The sequence below is a fragment of the Geotrypetes seraphini genome, chromosome 12, assembly GCF_902459505.1.
Source record: "Geotrypetes seraphini chromosome 12, aGeoSer1.1, whole genome shotgun sequence".
In the NCBI taxonomy this organism is placed as follows: domain Eukaryota; kingdom Metazoa; phylum Chordata; class Amphibia; order Gymnophiona; family Dermophiidae; genus Geotrypetes; species Geotrypetes seraphini.
In genome coordinates this window covers 22,831,207-22,847,004 of record NC_047095.1, presented here as the reverse complement: position 1 = coordinate 22,847,004, position 15,798 = coordinate 22,831,207, and the positions used below count along the sequence as shown (strand labels likewise).

Sequence of the window (15,798 nt, the reverse complement as noted above, 5' to 3'; positions counted from 1 at the left end):
TCATTCCAAAAGGGGAAGGGCAATCTATGACCAATTTTTAGACCTCAGGAGCCATCAACAAATTTCCACTTAAGGGAAAACAAGTTTCATATGTTCTTTCTGATAACTTTGCTCATTGATGCTTAGAATGTGTTGAAGGCATCGAAGTCTGAGACAATGCTGATGGGTGATGTGAAGGGGAGGAATGCTTATGTTTCTTATCCTTTTAAACTGATTCCCCCAAAGAAGGCAATACCGTGGCAGCAGAGAGGGACCTTGGTGTCAAATACTGCAACGGTACCGAAGTTGAAGACAGTCTTTCAGTGTCTACATCTGAAGCAACTGACATCGTTGATGCTGTGGAGGTGAATACAAAGAGTTTCTCATGTTAAGATGTCTTGATTTTAGTGACCTCTTTTGCAGCATGAAACAGCAGGAGCAGGACTCAGGACAATGGGTAAGATCAAGGCACTGAAGGCACTAACTATGGAGGTCAGTGGCCGTGATAGTCCTGCTACACTGAGTGCACTGCTTAAAGCCACTCGGCAGTTTGGTCATAGATGGGAAGACTGCCAATGTGAGGTCGAAAAATTCAATGGTCCGGGAAATCAAGTATATGAAATACTGAGAATCGGTCGATGCTCCCAGCCTGAAAACAGGCTCCAAGGTGCCTAAAGGCTTAAAATAACCCCCCCCCCCCAGAGAAATGAAAAATTTTTTAAATTAAAGGAAAAAAGAGAACAATTATGAAGAAAATAACAATGGGAAGGGTAAAAAATAGCAAACTTTAGTGCACTTGAAGGAACTCCAAGCAAAAACAGCTTTAAAACAGGCTTTGAGCTCCACGGAAAACTGAAAATGGATGGTCCTGCGAACCGATGTTGGGTGGGAAGGTACCGGCGTATGTGCGGTATGGCAGTCTGAAGACTGAAAATTTTTTAAGTGACAGCACACTTTTTTGTATTAACCCTAACAGGCTTCATGGATGATGTCACCCACATGTGAGAATATGCTGTCTGTTAGTCCTAGGACAGGGGTAGGCAATTCCGGTCCTCGAAAGCCGGACCCAGGTCAGGTTTTCAGGATATCCACAATAAATATGCATGAGATAGATTTGCATTTCAAGGAAGCAGTGCATGGAAATCCATCTCATACATATTCATTGTGGATATCCTGAAAACCTGACCTGGCTCCGGCTCTCGAGGACCAGAATTGCCTACCCCTATCCTAGGATAATAGCCTTACTCATGTGGTGTCTGCTTGCTTCAGCTCAGAACTGCAGCTGGAAAACAGGAGAAGACCTTTGCTTCAAATTTTCTCTACAAAAGGTGGTCTTCGGGTTTCCAGCTGGGCCAATGTCAGTCTCAAGCCCCTCAAATCCTCGTGCTGCGATGGGGGAGGACCACGCAGCCAGAACATGATTAAGTCCCGGCAAACCAGAACGGAGCTAAACAGCCTGTGCTCAAGCTCCTGATGAATCAGGGATGCAAGCTAGCTACACAGGAAACAGACCCCAAGCTCCAAAATTATTAAAGCAGACAGGTTAGACAGGCATCTGCAAGGGTTTATCCTACTAGCAGCAGACTTCTACTCAGCGAGTCTGCATCCTCTCCTAGGATGAGGTCCAAAACTAATGGGAACTCTGGGCACCAAGCCTCAATCTTCAGATGTAAGAACCCCCCCCCCAAAAAAATGACAAAAACCGCAGAGCTAAATCATCAGATCATCTTCATAAGTCCCGAGAATTACGCATTCATTCTTCTGGTGATTTAGCTGAAAATTCATCACTGTTCACTAACAGATAAATATCTCTAGTCTAATCTAATCTTCTTTATAGAGCTACCTTAAGAACTAGAGAACATTCTATTAGAACAGACTCAACATAATACACAGCCTTCTTATACACTAATTCCCAAATATTAGTAACTAAAATGACTTCAATGCTTAAGTCTTTTGAGTATGTTTTATTGTATTCTGTAAACTGAGAAACACAAAGTAGAAATTGCTTACTATGCTTTTCTTACAATCATGTCCTCTGCACAGCTCTGTGTAGGTTGAGTACTGAACATATACAATCCAGCTGCCGACAAAAACCACTAGCCATGAGAAGAAGAGATACTTTATTCGCATATATGACAAGCGAGCCTGTGTAGGAAAAAGAAACACATATACAAAACACTGAAATATTAGCTGGTTAATTTTGTTATATGTTGGATTGTTCCACAGTCCACACTAAATTTTATTCATTACTGGTATTACATTTTCTTATAAAGTGTTCAAATTGTATATTTTTAGGTTAATACAGGTTGCAAAGACACATATGCATCAATAAAAGGTGCTATTGCCAGCCATTCCCAAACCAATCCTCAGGACACATCTAGTCCCATCAGGTTTTCAGGATATCCACAATGGATATTCATGAGTTAGACTGGCATACAATTGAGGCAATAAAAACAAATCTCTCTCATGCATATTCATTGTGAACATCCTGTAAACCCATGGGACTAGGTTGGGAATGGATGTATTGTCATATTAACACATGTCATTTTTCCACATGTTCCATTTTATGCCAAAGGCCCCATTTACTAATAATGTGCACTAACATGGCATGCTGATGTAAACCAAGCCCTAAATTAACTAGGACATGAATTTTCAGGTTCAATGTGACACTACTCAAAATAATTTTAAAGAAAGGATATTTCACCAGACTCACTTACACTGAGATTACATATTAGCAATGAGAGGGAAGAACAACAAGGAGAAAAGAAATTTGGTGTTTTCTGGCACAAATGATAGCGCCACACGAGGGCACTGATGTTTCTTCCATGCATGCAAGCAAGCAAGTGCCCTCAACAAGAAGCAGAAATCAGAACGTGACCCACCTTGGTGGAATTCACCTGCACATACAGCATAGCATTAAAACAATTTCTGGCACTTTTCACACTTGCCCAACACTGCCTAATGCTCCTCATCCTCACCTCCTAGATTTTTCTTCCCCTTCTTAAAATCTCCTTTCTCTAACCCATCATCTCCCTCCTTCTACCTTTTCCTCTCTTGTGCTAATCTCTCCCCAAGCAGTATAGCACCCTAGATCATCCCCTCCTTTCTTTCTTCTCACCCCTTTGTTCTCTTTTCTCCCTTCTATGTTATGTTTTATCTACTACTACTACTTATTTCTATAGTGCTGCTAGACATACACAGTACTGTATATTAAAACATTCAAGAGACAGTCCCTTCTCAGTAGAGCTTACAATCTAATCAAACAGGACAAGGAGAGAGAGGGAGAGTGAGAGAGACAGATAGATATTCTGGAGTGTGAGGTCATGGAGAGGTGAGAAAGTGTGCCAGTTCATTTGCTTGCCTAGGGCCCGATATAGGGATTAATCCTACCCTAGAGAGAAGGCTTGGGTTTTTCTTTATGCATTGAGAGAGACATGGAGTTTTCTTTCAGCGGGTGATGTATGAATGGGAAGGATTTTTCCTATGAATGGCAAAGTGGATGCTGGATTTTTTTCTGTACTATTGCATGTAGGATGGCTTTAATTTTTTTTTCTCTTATGTTGAGTCAAGAGTACTAAATTTTCCCATCTAATTCAGCAGGAGAATGTCAGCTGGGACCCAAGCATATGTGTGGAAATTGGTACGGATAAAACAGTGCCATAGAAACATTGAAAATGACATTAGATAAAGACCATATAGCTTATCCATACCATCTACTATTCCTGCCTCATCTTAGGTGCTTGTCCCATGCTTTCTTGAAGTCAGATAAAGTCTTTATCTCTACTGGTAGGCCATTCCATACATCTACTTCTTCATCCCATGCCTCCTGTGCAATTCATGCCATAGAAAACATGGGACAAGCAGAGAATAGATGAGCAGACTGGATAGACCATATGGTCTTTATTTGCTGGCATTTTCTACAGGGCCCTATTACTAAAGCTTAACACACACCAACAGAATTTGTATGTGCTAAATGCTAAGAAGCCCATTTTATATCTACAAGCTTCTTAGTATTTAACACAAACTAAGCTTTAGTAAAAGGGCCCCAATGTTTCTATGTTGTAAAAGTTTGTGCATATGCTCATTTTATAAAACAAACACATGTAATTTGCATATAGGCATATTCATGGGTGGATTAGCACAATGCATACGTTTACATAGGTAATTCTGTGGTAATTTTATAAAAGCCCTTTTAGATACCTAAAAAGCATTGTGTGTGGAAAAAAAATGATCCCTATTAAGTCAATGTTCTCAGATCCCATCATTCAAAGTTCTGCCGTTCTCTGTGATTTAGGAATGTCAAACTAGATTCTAATCTCTTACCATTAAAGATGGTGATCCCTCTCACTTAGAGCCAAGGCCAATGATGGGCCAGTGTAGGAAGGTTCAACGTGCAACTACCTGCAACATATCTGACCTGAAAATAAAACAGAAAAATTAAGTTTGTACACTGATCATTTCCTTAGCGTTTGAGAACCATACAACAAAGAATGGGGAGGGTACATCTCTTGCTGTTTCCTTGCTATTTCTCTCATCTGACCCATTCTGTCAATCTTGCCTTGTTAACAGTCTTATGATCAGTACAGAAGCCTAATGCCATCCTGTCTTGTCCCAGTTCTCAACTTTCTCTCTCCCATGTGAGATAAATGCAAACTCTTTCCATAATTCTTCAAAGGCATGCACTTCAATGTCCAGTTCTCATCTGGGTTATCCTCCTCCTGCACTCAGAGTAAAGCAGAAGGGGAGTGAAACTTGCTATCTGCTGAAAAGTGCAATTCTTTAATTTCTAATAGAGAATGACATGGGGAAAAATTATGTCCCCGTCACCGTCCCATCCCCGGACCACCATCCTCTGCACTGCCCCGTCCCCGCTGGTCCTTTCACTGCCCCATCCCTGTCTCTGCCTTCCCCTTCACTGCCCCGTCACCGTCCCCGCTGTCTCTTTCACCGCCCCGTCACCGTCCTTGTCTTCAGCGTCCTCTCCTCTCCATTCCCCCATCCCCAGCACCCTTCACGCGGTCCAGCAGCTCCCTCCCGCCGGCCAGCCGTGCATTTCCCTCACCTTTTTTTCTTGAAACTGGCAATTTCTATAAGGCTACGAGCTGTATTACAGCCGGAGCCTTGAAGTCGCGTCGGGTTGCCTGCTAGAAAAGTCTCCTCCGATGCAACCAGAAACAGGAAGTTGCGTCAGAGGACTTTCCAGCAGGCAACGCGACACGACTTCAAGGTTCCAGCTGTAATACAGCTCATAGCCTTATAGAAATCGCCAGTTTCAAGAAGAAAAGGTAAGGGAAAAGGAGGGAGGGAGATGCATGGACGGCTGGCAGGAGAGAGTGGGCTGCCGGATCGAACGCTCATTCACCGCGCGTTCACTACTTGTTCACCGCCCCGTGCTACCATTCACCGCTCCACGGTGAATAGCCTTGTCCACGAACTCGCGGTGACATTTTTTTTTGGTCACCGTTTTGGCGGGTTACCCACGGCTAGCCGCGGGTAACAACCACCGTGTCATTCTCTAATTTCTAAGTTACACTGAATCAGGCCCCAATATTCTAAACTTATCATGCCTTTAATAATCAAGGCTAAACAGTCAGTAGTCTGTACCATAAAGTATATAAAGGCAGATCTAAAGATCTATGTATACTCTGGAAGGGGGGAGGATATGATAGAAACATTTGACTACTTCTATTCAGGGTGGATAAAAATCAATGATTACTAAAAAAAAAAAAAAAAAAATCAGATTTTTCCACAAAGCATTTTATTTTAAAAACTCCAATTTAAATAATCTCATTTAAATTTTAAAAACTATCAGATTTAAATTAAAAAAAACATCTCCAAATCTGTATGTTATGACTATACTGTAAAAGCTGAAATTTATACCTCTATGTACACCAAGTTTGTTTTTCCACCAAAGTTTGTCTTACTTATACTGTGAATGTAATCTTGTAACCTGTTCTGGGCTCCTTTGGGAGGACAGGCTAAAAAAATAGATAAATAGATAAATAGATATTTTTCTATTTAAAATATATTATAGTCCAAAAGTTATTCATCATGCAATATGGTTTCATTTTTAATTATGCAGCATGAGGCTATATATTCATGCACTTTTTTGGTAAATGAATTTCATTAATCCATTCATAGGGCTTCTTTTACAAAGGCACGCTAAAATGCCACGCGTGCTAGCCGCTACCGTCTCCTTTTAAACAGGCGGTAATTTTTTGGCTAGTGCACGCAATAGCACGCTAATCTTGTGCGTGCGCTAAAAACGCTAGCGCACCTTAGTAAAAGGAGCCCATAGTGTTACGGGCATGATTTAAATCGGGTGTTTCTGACTAGGGATTTAAATCAAATCCCCCCTGCCTCTATGGCATGAATGCACAGGAGGCATATCTCTTTCAGTTGAAAGGAGCTCTGGAATAAGGAGGCATGGGATGAAGTAATACTTCTTTACAGAAAGGGAAGTGGATGTATGGAATGGCCTACCAGTAGAGATAAAGATGGTGTGAACAACATGAAAGACCTGGCGAAGTTTGAAAAATGGTCTGAAATTTGGCAACTAAAATTTAATGATAAGAAATGCAAACTCATGCATTTGGGCTGCAAAAACCCGAGGGAACAGTACAGTTTAGGGCAGGGGTGCACAACAACTCTGGCCCTCGAGGGCTGAATCCAGTCAGGTTTTCAAGATTTCCCCAGTGAATTTGCATGAGATCTATTTATCTGCATTGCTTCCATTGTATGCATATTGATCTCATACATATTCATTTGAGAAATCCTGAAAACCTGGTCTGGCGAAGGCCCAAGTTGTGCACCCCTGGTTTAGGGTGTGAAGAATTTATGTGAACAACAGAAGAGCGAGACTTGGGTGTGATTGTATGTGATGATGTTAAGGTGGCCAAACAGGTTGAAAAGATGACGGCAAAAGCTAGAAGGATGCTAGGGTGCATAGGGAGAGGTATGGCCAGTAGGAAAAAGGAGGTATTGATGCCCCTGTATAAGACTTTGGTGAGACCTCATTTAGAATATTGTGTGCAATTCTAGAGGCTGCACCTTCAAAAAGATATAAAAAGGATGGAGTTGGCCCAGAGGAAGGCTACTAAAATGGTGTGTGGTCTTCATCATAAGGTGTATGGGGACAGACTTACAGATCTCAATATGTATACTATGAAGGGAAGGCGAGAGAGGGGAGATATGATAGAGACATTTAAATACGCATAAATGCGCATGGGTCGAGTCTCTTTCGTTTGAAAGGAAGCTCTGGAATGAGAGGGCATAGGATGAAGTTAATAATAATAATACCTTTATTCTTCTATATCGCCACAATCTTGCAACTTCTAGGCGGTTTACAGTCAAGAGAGCTGGACATTCAGCGAGTTACAATATGCATATAGTCAGAGAAAATATAGAGTACAGAAACTTTAAGAAAGCGAAAAAATAAAATATATAGTTTGCTAAGAAATTTCCGAGAGGACCTGTTTGAGAGAGGTCGCAAATTACAAAAAATACAGCGTAAATTACAATATACAGTTTGTTAAGAATTTTCAGAGGGGACATATTAGGTGAAAGGTCCCGAAATTATGAGATACAGTTTGATTAGAATTTCAGAGGGGGCATATTGGGAAGACGAGAAAAGAAAAAAATGTTCGGTGACGATTCTGTTTAGGTGATATATCTATCAAATAAGGCAGTTTTTATGAGTTTTCTAATAGCTTTATTAATGTAGTTGTCTAGCCAATGTTGTTGTTGTTTGTTTGCTTGGCACGCGAAAGTTCTATCCAGAAAGGTTTTGTATTTATAATTAGTAATGCTTGGGTATGCAAAAAGATAGCAGTTTCTGGTTTGTCTTATAGGGCTGTAGAATACGAAGTGAGATTGCAAGTCTGTAGGAGTTAGTCCCCAAACTAGTTTGAAACATATGCAGGAGAACTTGAAAATTATTCATGCCTCGACTGACAGCCAGTGCAGTAGTTTGTAGTAGGGGGTGACATGGTCGCTCTTCTTTAATCCAAATATCAAGCGGACCGCTGTAAAGAGATGATAAGCTCAGGAGTAATCTAAGGAAATACTTTTTTACAGAAAGGGTGGTACATGCATGGAACAGTCTCCCAGAAGAGGTGACGGAGACAGAGACTATGTCTGAATTCAAGAAGGCATGGGATAGGCATGTGGGATCTCTTATAGAGAGAAAAAGAGATAATGGTTACTGCAGATAGACAGACTAGATGGGCCATTTGGCCTTTATCTGCCATCAGGTTTCTATTCTTCTTTCCATTGAAGAAATAATCAAGGAAATAATTCTCAGAAATGTAAAAGAAAACTCAAAGACTGGGGATGCTCCAACATCGCTCGGAAGCTTGCTCCAAACAGGCAAAAGGAGCCCCTTAGAGATGCACCAGCAGCAAAGCGCTATAGTATGATTAGTATTTGCTGCTATAGTATGATTAGTATTAGTACATTCCCAATGCAGTGCAGGTCCAGGGAGTAACCAATCACAACAGGTTTTTCCCCTACTCTAAGATATATTTCCTTAGACTCTCACAAAAAAAACCCTTCTCTTCTCCCTGGAAGCCTGCTATTTTAATTATTTTGACATTTTTCATGTAGCGGAAGAAACACTTTATACCAATGTTCTTCAACCACCGGTCCATGGACCAGTGCCGGTCCACAGAAATTTCCTGCCGGTCCACAGGGCCAGCACGTGCATCAGGCCCAAAACAGTGTTCTTCAACTGCCAGTCCACGGTGCGATCAATGCGACGTTATCTTCGAGCCAGCTCCTCTTCCTAACTGATTCAGTGCACAAAGCCACGGGCATCCTGCGCCTGAACCAGAAGCCTTCTCTCTGACGCTGCAATGTCAGAGGGAAGGCTTCCAGATGAGGCACGGGACGTGCAAGGTGCAATTAGTATTATTATGGGGGCGGGGTCTGGGGTGGAGATTGGGTAGAGATGGGTGGGGTTTGGCCCACGAGTTAGCCCAGTGTTCTTCAACCGCCGGTCCACAGACCGATGCCGGTCCACAGAATAATTATTTTATTTCTGCCGGTCCATAGGTGTAAAAAGATTGAAAACACTGCTTTATACAATTTGTTTTCAATCGGATGCTTCTTAATGACAAGAAGTGTCCTCTTGTTTTAGGGCTCCTTTTGCTAACCCTGTGCTACACAAAAAATACTAACGCAAGCTCTACGGAGGCGTTAGTGTGTAGCGCGCACTAAGACCACTAGCACACCTTAGTAAAAGGAGCCCTTAGTGTTCTTGAAAGGTTGAACAACCAACCTCTATTTAACTGCTCCATCCCACTCACATTTATAGAAACTTCTATCACAAGCAGTGTTGAAACCATTAAAGCATTCTGTGCATCCTAACGCCAGAGCTATTCCAGCGCTAATAACCTCTAGCGCCGGTGTTAGTTTTTGAGCATTGGCCCAAGAGTCAGCTAAGACTGGGGATAACGAGCATTTAGGGATTCCTTGTACATTAAAAATTGACCTTAACATGTTTTTGAAATGGTTTTCTTTTTTGACCACAGCTGTAAAATGGTCGATTTTGGATTTTTTTGCATTAATGGCCATGTGCCAATACTTCTATTAGCACGCAGCCATTAAAACAAAAATAAAAATGATTGCGTGAACACTTACTGCCACTCATTTTGCAGGCAATACGGGCTCACATGGCAATTCTGTGCTAACTGGTTTGAAATTTACTTTTAAGAGTGCTAATTGGTTAGAACAGGAATATACTTTCCCCACCTCCCTCCTCCCCCCCCCAAAAAAATAAAAAAATTAGCACCTAGGGCTCCTTTTACAAAGGTGTGTTAGGGCCTTTACGCACGGAATAGCTCGCGCTAAAATGCCGTGCGCACTAGCCGCTACCGCCTCCTCTTGAGCAGGCAGTAGTTTTTCAGGTAGCGTGTGCTATAGCGCACGCTAATCCGATGCATGCGCTAAAAACACTAGCGCACTTTTGTAAAAGGAGCCCCTAAAGTTTTCACAGTTTAAAATATTAAGAAGACCTTTTACTAATTTCTTCATTAAATGTCCCTCTTACCAATACAGAAAGGTTTTTGTGATTTTTTTTTGCCTAAAAATCTGAATATTCATCATACTAAAGCAAAAAGTATTGACGTAAAGTGAACAAATATAGTACACTAGCTGATGCCCCGGCGTTGCACGGGTATTTAATTATAGCAATAACACTGTAAATGGATTCAAATAAAGATACTTTATAGTGGTGAAAGAAATTATTTTTTTACAGCTTTATAAAAAGTACAATATTCAAATAATAATGTGAAATATTTGACAAAATGAATACAATACAACTAACACAAAACTTGATTATAAACAACATTTTTAGTTTCACCTCCAGGAGCAAGAACATATACATTCTTGGGTGAACCCACCCTTGAGCAAGCAACATAGAGTTGTCCATGGGAAAAACAGGGGGATCTTAAATCCACTCCACAGTATGTAATAGTCTGTCCCTGTGATTTGTTGATTGTGATAGAGAATGCAAGTCTCACTGGAATTTGCAATCTCTTAAACTGAAAAGGAAGATCTGTTGGAATAAGTGGTATCCGCGGGATAAATACGGTTTCACCTTGTCCCTTTCCGGTTAAGATAGTCGCTTCAATTACATTGGACAGTAACCTCTTTACACAAAGCCTTGTGCCATTGCAAAGTTTTTGTGGGTCAAGGTTGCTAAGTAAAATAATTGGAGATCCCACAGCTTTTTACATTTTTTCCATTGACATGAATGGGTGAAATATGATTTTATGTTTGTAGCTCCGCCCACGTGTGCAGGTGGGCCGCGAGACCCCCAGAATATATCACCCCAGGTAGTGATGGATCTGCATACCAAGTTTCGTTCAAATCGGTCAAGCCGTTTTTGCGTGATCGCGGCACATACACACACACACACATACATACCTCCGATTTTATATATATAGATAATATGACAGTGTCATAATAAAAGCAGCATAATTTCTTCCAAACCAAAAATGTAAAATATTAAAATATAGCACACTAGAATAGGATGGGATTTGATATACCACCTTTCTTTGGTTACAATCAAAGTGATTTTCATATTATATACACAGGTATTTATTTTGCACCTGGGGCAATGGAAGGTTAAGTGACTTGTAATACCTGCAGACAATGCAAATGCAAATCAGATCCACAAAAACGTGTAAATTACACAAAGCTGTCACTGGATCTGTGTCATACAATTCAAATTGAATGGATGACCACACTAAAGGGGCATAAAGACCTCAGAAACCATCAAAGCTAGATTCTACAGGGTCGATGCTGAACTGGTTCCCATATTCTTTCTAGGTCATAAAAAACCTCCTTAAAGAGATTTCAATGTGTGCAAAAAAGAATATTTATGTGCTCATACTTTTTTTGCATTTTTCATTCCAAGTACCACACATTTATTTTTTTGTGCAAATTTCACTAAACCACAAAGTGCTATCAAATCAATTAATCAGCTCCCAGTTCCCTAGGTTCTCTGGCTGCTGTATTAAGCATTAGGCTACTCCTCTGTTCAGAACAGTGAAGGAAGGCACCTATAGCCGAGATGAAAAATAAAAGTAGAGCAAAGAAACATTTGATAGTCCAACATATCCAAGTAGTACTGCTGGTTTCCCTCCCCCCCTCCCTTTTTACAAAACTGTGCTAGCGTTTTTAGCGCTGGCCATGGCGGTAACCAGCTCCGACGCTCATAGAATTCTCATGAGCATCAGAACTGTTACCGCCAGGGCTGGCGCTACAGTTTTGTAAAAAGGGGGGAAAAGGGGTAATTAATTAGAGATCTGGAAGAAATCAAGCATTAGTTTCCTGGGTTTGCTATACTGACCACCATGTTAATAATGATCTTCTGTGGAAGAATATATGAAATAAAACCTCTGGGCACTAGACATATATTTCCATTTTAAGACATTGTTGCTTAATTTCTCATTTCTTCTTTTTGCCTAGTGGTGGCAGTGCAATCAAATCATATTTAGACACAGTTAATTCTGAGCTGTATGTGACACCAAAAAGCAGTCACCCAGACTCTAGGAAAGAGAAGGCAGGATGTATCCTGAAACATGAGATCAAGACTCATACCCTATAGAAATTCCTACATACATCTCTATATACCTGCTTTGTCTTCGTCAGATCTCATATTGTATTTCTAGCCTGCGTTTCCTTTCCTTTTTATGTTTCTAATAAAAATACAGTATGTTGCTTACCTATAAACAGACGTTTATAGCTTATGGTTGCTAATTGCTAATCTTCTCTAACATGGTTACATTTGAAAACAGAATTAGATTTAAAACAATTTGAGGAAGAAAGCAGAAAAATAAGGAAAGAAAGGGAGAGAAAAAAAGAACAGAGGAATCCAATCATTATTAACCTCCATATTTCTAAAAATACAGCAATCCTATCCTTTTCAGCATAAACTTTTCAATATATTAAGGTCTCCTTTTACTAAGGTGCGCTAGCGTTTTTAGCGCATGCAGAAAAATTACTGCGCACTACACCATGCGCTACGCTTCTAGAACTAACGTCAGCTCAATGGTGGCGTTAAGATCTAGCGGGCAGGGCAATGTAGCATGTGCTATTCCGCGTGTTAAAGCCCTAGTAAAAGGAGCCCTAAATATCCCACAACTTTTTTGTCAGCCAACTTGCTATTTTCTGGCTTTTTTTTTTTTTTTTTGTGACTTCCAAAAGAAAGATTGATCACTTTGAATTGATCTTTGCTAGTCTCATTAATATGTCTAGCAGTGCTATAGAAATGATAAGTAGTAGTATTATAGGCATTTATTTTCAGAGCATGGTTGTTAAAACAAAAACAATACAAAAAAAATGATGTGCTGGATTTTACTACAAAAGCTATTCGCCATCCTTTGTGACTTCAGATTAGACCCCAATATCATTTTTCTTCTCCTGCTTAAAAGAAAATAGGAGTCTGGATTCAAACCATTGGCGTGTATACTTTAAAAACCTGAAAACTTAATTTAGAATGATTAAGGTTAACAATTGAAAGTCCTTTTAGAAGTCCACCCAATGCACAATTAGAAATATCATAAGAATAAAAAAGTGCCATGGAAGCCTGGAGTGTTCATGCTAGGGATGAAAACTACTACCACTAAGTAGTAGCATGGCACTTTTATTCTTATAATATTTTTAATTCTGCATTGAAATCGACTTATTTAAAGAATTTTTGCAATTTCTAGGTCATTTGTTTTATTGTCACTGTCTCAATTTTCTTTTGTAAACCGCATAGAACTTCCAAAGTACTGCAGTATATAAATACATTTTTATGTAATGTCACTAGAAAAGCGCCTACTGGTGGCTAATGCCACTGTAGGTGTGACTAATGCTGGAAATGGCATCTCCATAAATGCAATTCACAGAAACATAGGCCTTGAAAACCCTGGACTACATTTCTGGGGCCTACCTTTGCCGGAGGTGCGATTCTCTAAACACCACCATCACATGATTAAACACATGACTGGTAGTCGCTTTTAAGGCAGCCGCCGACAATGGCGTTGTTTATAATCCGGCCTAAGAGTTTTCTAACATTTTGTACATATTAAAATATCAAACTACCGTATTTTTCACTCTATAAGGCACACTTTTTTCCCCAAAAAGTGAGTGGAAATAAGGGTGCGTCTTATGGAGTGAATACAACCCCCCTCCCTTACCTTAAATCAGACATGCCAAATCTGGACCGTGGTGTAATCAAATTTGGCCCGCAAGACAACTGAAAATTTGCAATTAAGTTGGCTGCCGGAAGGCATCAGCTGTACAGAATCACGTGCCTCAAGTCTCACGGCTGCCACACTTCACTACTCCACGCTATGCGATGCTGTGCTCCCACTGCACCTTCCTCTGCTTTCCCTCATCGACGCTTATAGTCACCTGCACCCTCCCAGCTGCATGATAGCCCCGTGCTGTCCATGGTGGACATGCATACGGGTGGCAAACCCCTGCACATCGTAGTTACCGGTCTCCCTGAGGTGGGCAGTCATAGCCTGCTGGAGAAGCAGCGGGAGTTGGACTGGGTATGCCGGCTGCTGATGCTGGAGCCCTGTGGGCTGCTGGCCGCCTTCGTTGAGTACACGGAGGACAGGACCGGTAAGGCCCACTTCCACAGTGTGTCCGCCTTCACTTTCGCTACAAGTAAAGGACTCTGCCCGACACCCATAGGAAACTTCAGCACCATGACACTGGTGCAAATGTGTTAACCGATGTAAAACGTAAATAAAATGCGCTCGAAGATCCTCTTCTCCCTTCCCTCTCCCTCCCATTCAAAGGTTGGCTGGCTTGCATGAAAAATAGCACATTTATTGGAGGTGTTAAACCTAGTACATATTACTCTCCTCCTGGGAAATGAAGGAGTTTGCTTGCTAATTCAGCACCATCCAATGCATCCCCAGAGATAGTTTCATAGTTTATTAAAATTTTGATTAAACGCTAAACATAGAATTCAAAGCATTGTACATTAAAATAAATGGGGGAATTAATATTAAAACAAACATGACTTAGTACAGATTTACTAACATAACATAGGGTAGCATATAAAACAAGAGGAAAGGGGGGAGAACTCCATTATTAAAGAAAAGAGAACAAAAAGGAAATAACATCAAGGAAGGGAAGGGGGAAGGTTAAAAATGATAAAATATCAAAATGGTAAATTACTCGTAAGCATCTTTAAAAAGAAAATATTTTAAATTGCCCTTAAATTTATTTAAGGGCTCCTTTTACTAAGGTGCGTTAGGGCCGTCACACATGCCAGACCTTAACGCCAGCATTAAGCTGGCGTTATTCTAGAAGCATACCGTGCGGTTTAGCACACAGTAATTTTGTGCGTGCGCTATAAACGCTAGCGCACCTTAGTAAAAGGAGCCCTAAATTTTGTTCTGCTCTAATGTGCAATGGAAGGGAATTCCAAATAGTAGGAGCTGCGACAGAAAAAATAAAAGCGCGGCGGGTGCCATTAATTTTTAATGAAGGGACCTAAAGAGTATGTTGCGAAGCAGATCTTAGAGTTTTAGAAGGCTCATATGGAATCAGCAATCTATTAATAAATGCCGGCTCACTGGACTTTAAAGATCTGAAAGTAAGAAGAGCAATTTTGTACGTAATTCGATGGGGGATGGGAGGCCAATGTGCCTTCTTAAACAACGGAGAGACGTGATTGTATTTTTTTTTAATTTGTGATAATTTTGACATCTATTCTCTTTCTTTGAGTTGACTGGTGATCGTGAACATATGGAATTAAGGTAAGGGGGGGCCTGCCTGACTCAGGGTGGGGGCCCTGCCTGCCTGCCACTAGGCCTGCCTGCCCTGTGCCCTGCACTGGCCTACCAGAAGACCACCAGAGGGAGGGACAGGGTGCAGAGCCTGGCAGGGAGAATTTGGTTCAGAATTTTTTTTTCTTGTTTTCCTCCTCTAAATCTAGGGTGCATCTTAAGGTTAGGTGCGTATTATGGAGCGAAAAATACAGTAGTTATAGGGTGATACTTTTCACTGGATCAACTGTTATTAATTTTCATCAGATCAGTGAAGAAACAATGCAGATAACATGTTGTGCGTCCGATATCTTCAATAAACTGCGTCCCACATCTGGAAATCTTGGCACCTCTTGATTATTTGGGAAATGCTACTTCCTTAAATGCTAGTTTGATATGAGATGGATTAGCCTAATCAGTAGTTACAGTAGCATAAAAATATTTTTAAAGATAGACATTTAGGCTTACTTTCTTGCTAAAGCATAAAGAACTTTCATATCAAAACACAACAGAAAAAAAATACAGGAGACTGGAGATAAAA

At 40.7% G+C, this 15,798-nt stretch overlaps 1 protein-coding gene across 9 annotated transcripts in view; it reads right to left on the bottom strand.

Moving 5' to 3' along the window:
- The window catches only part of DIPK1A (divergent protein kinase domain 1A), a 50,803-nt gene that overhangs the window by 23,689 nt on the left and 11,316 nt on the right, over positions 1-15,798 (bottom strand). For 3 of the 9 annotated variants that reach the window (XM_033917070.1, XM_033917063.1, XM_033917072.1), the window contains exons 1-3: positions 5,042-5,103; positions 4,303-4,396; positions 1,990-2,124 (exon numbers count right to left, since the gene is read on the bottom strand). In XM_033917070.1, coding sequence (XP_033772961.1) covers positions 1,990-2,124; positions 4,303-4,305 — 138 coding nt within the window. In that variant the 5' untranslated portion in view covers positions 4,306-4,396; positions 5,042-5,103. Of the gene's footprint in view, positions 1-1,989; positions 2,125-4,302; positions 4,397-5,041; positions 5,104-5,859; positions 5,879-15,798 lie in introns of those variants that run through there. The other 6 variants (XM_033917065.1, XM_033917066.1, XM_033917064.1 and 3 more) reach the window with 4 other exon arrangements.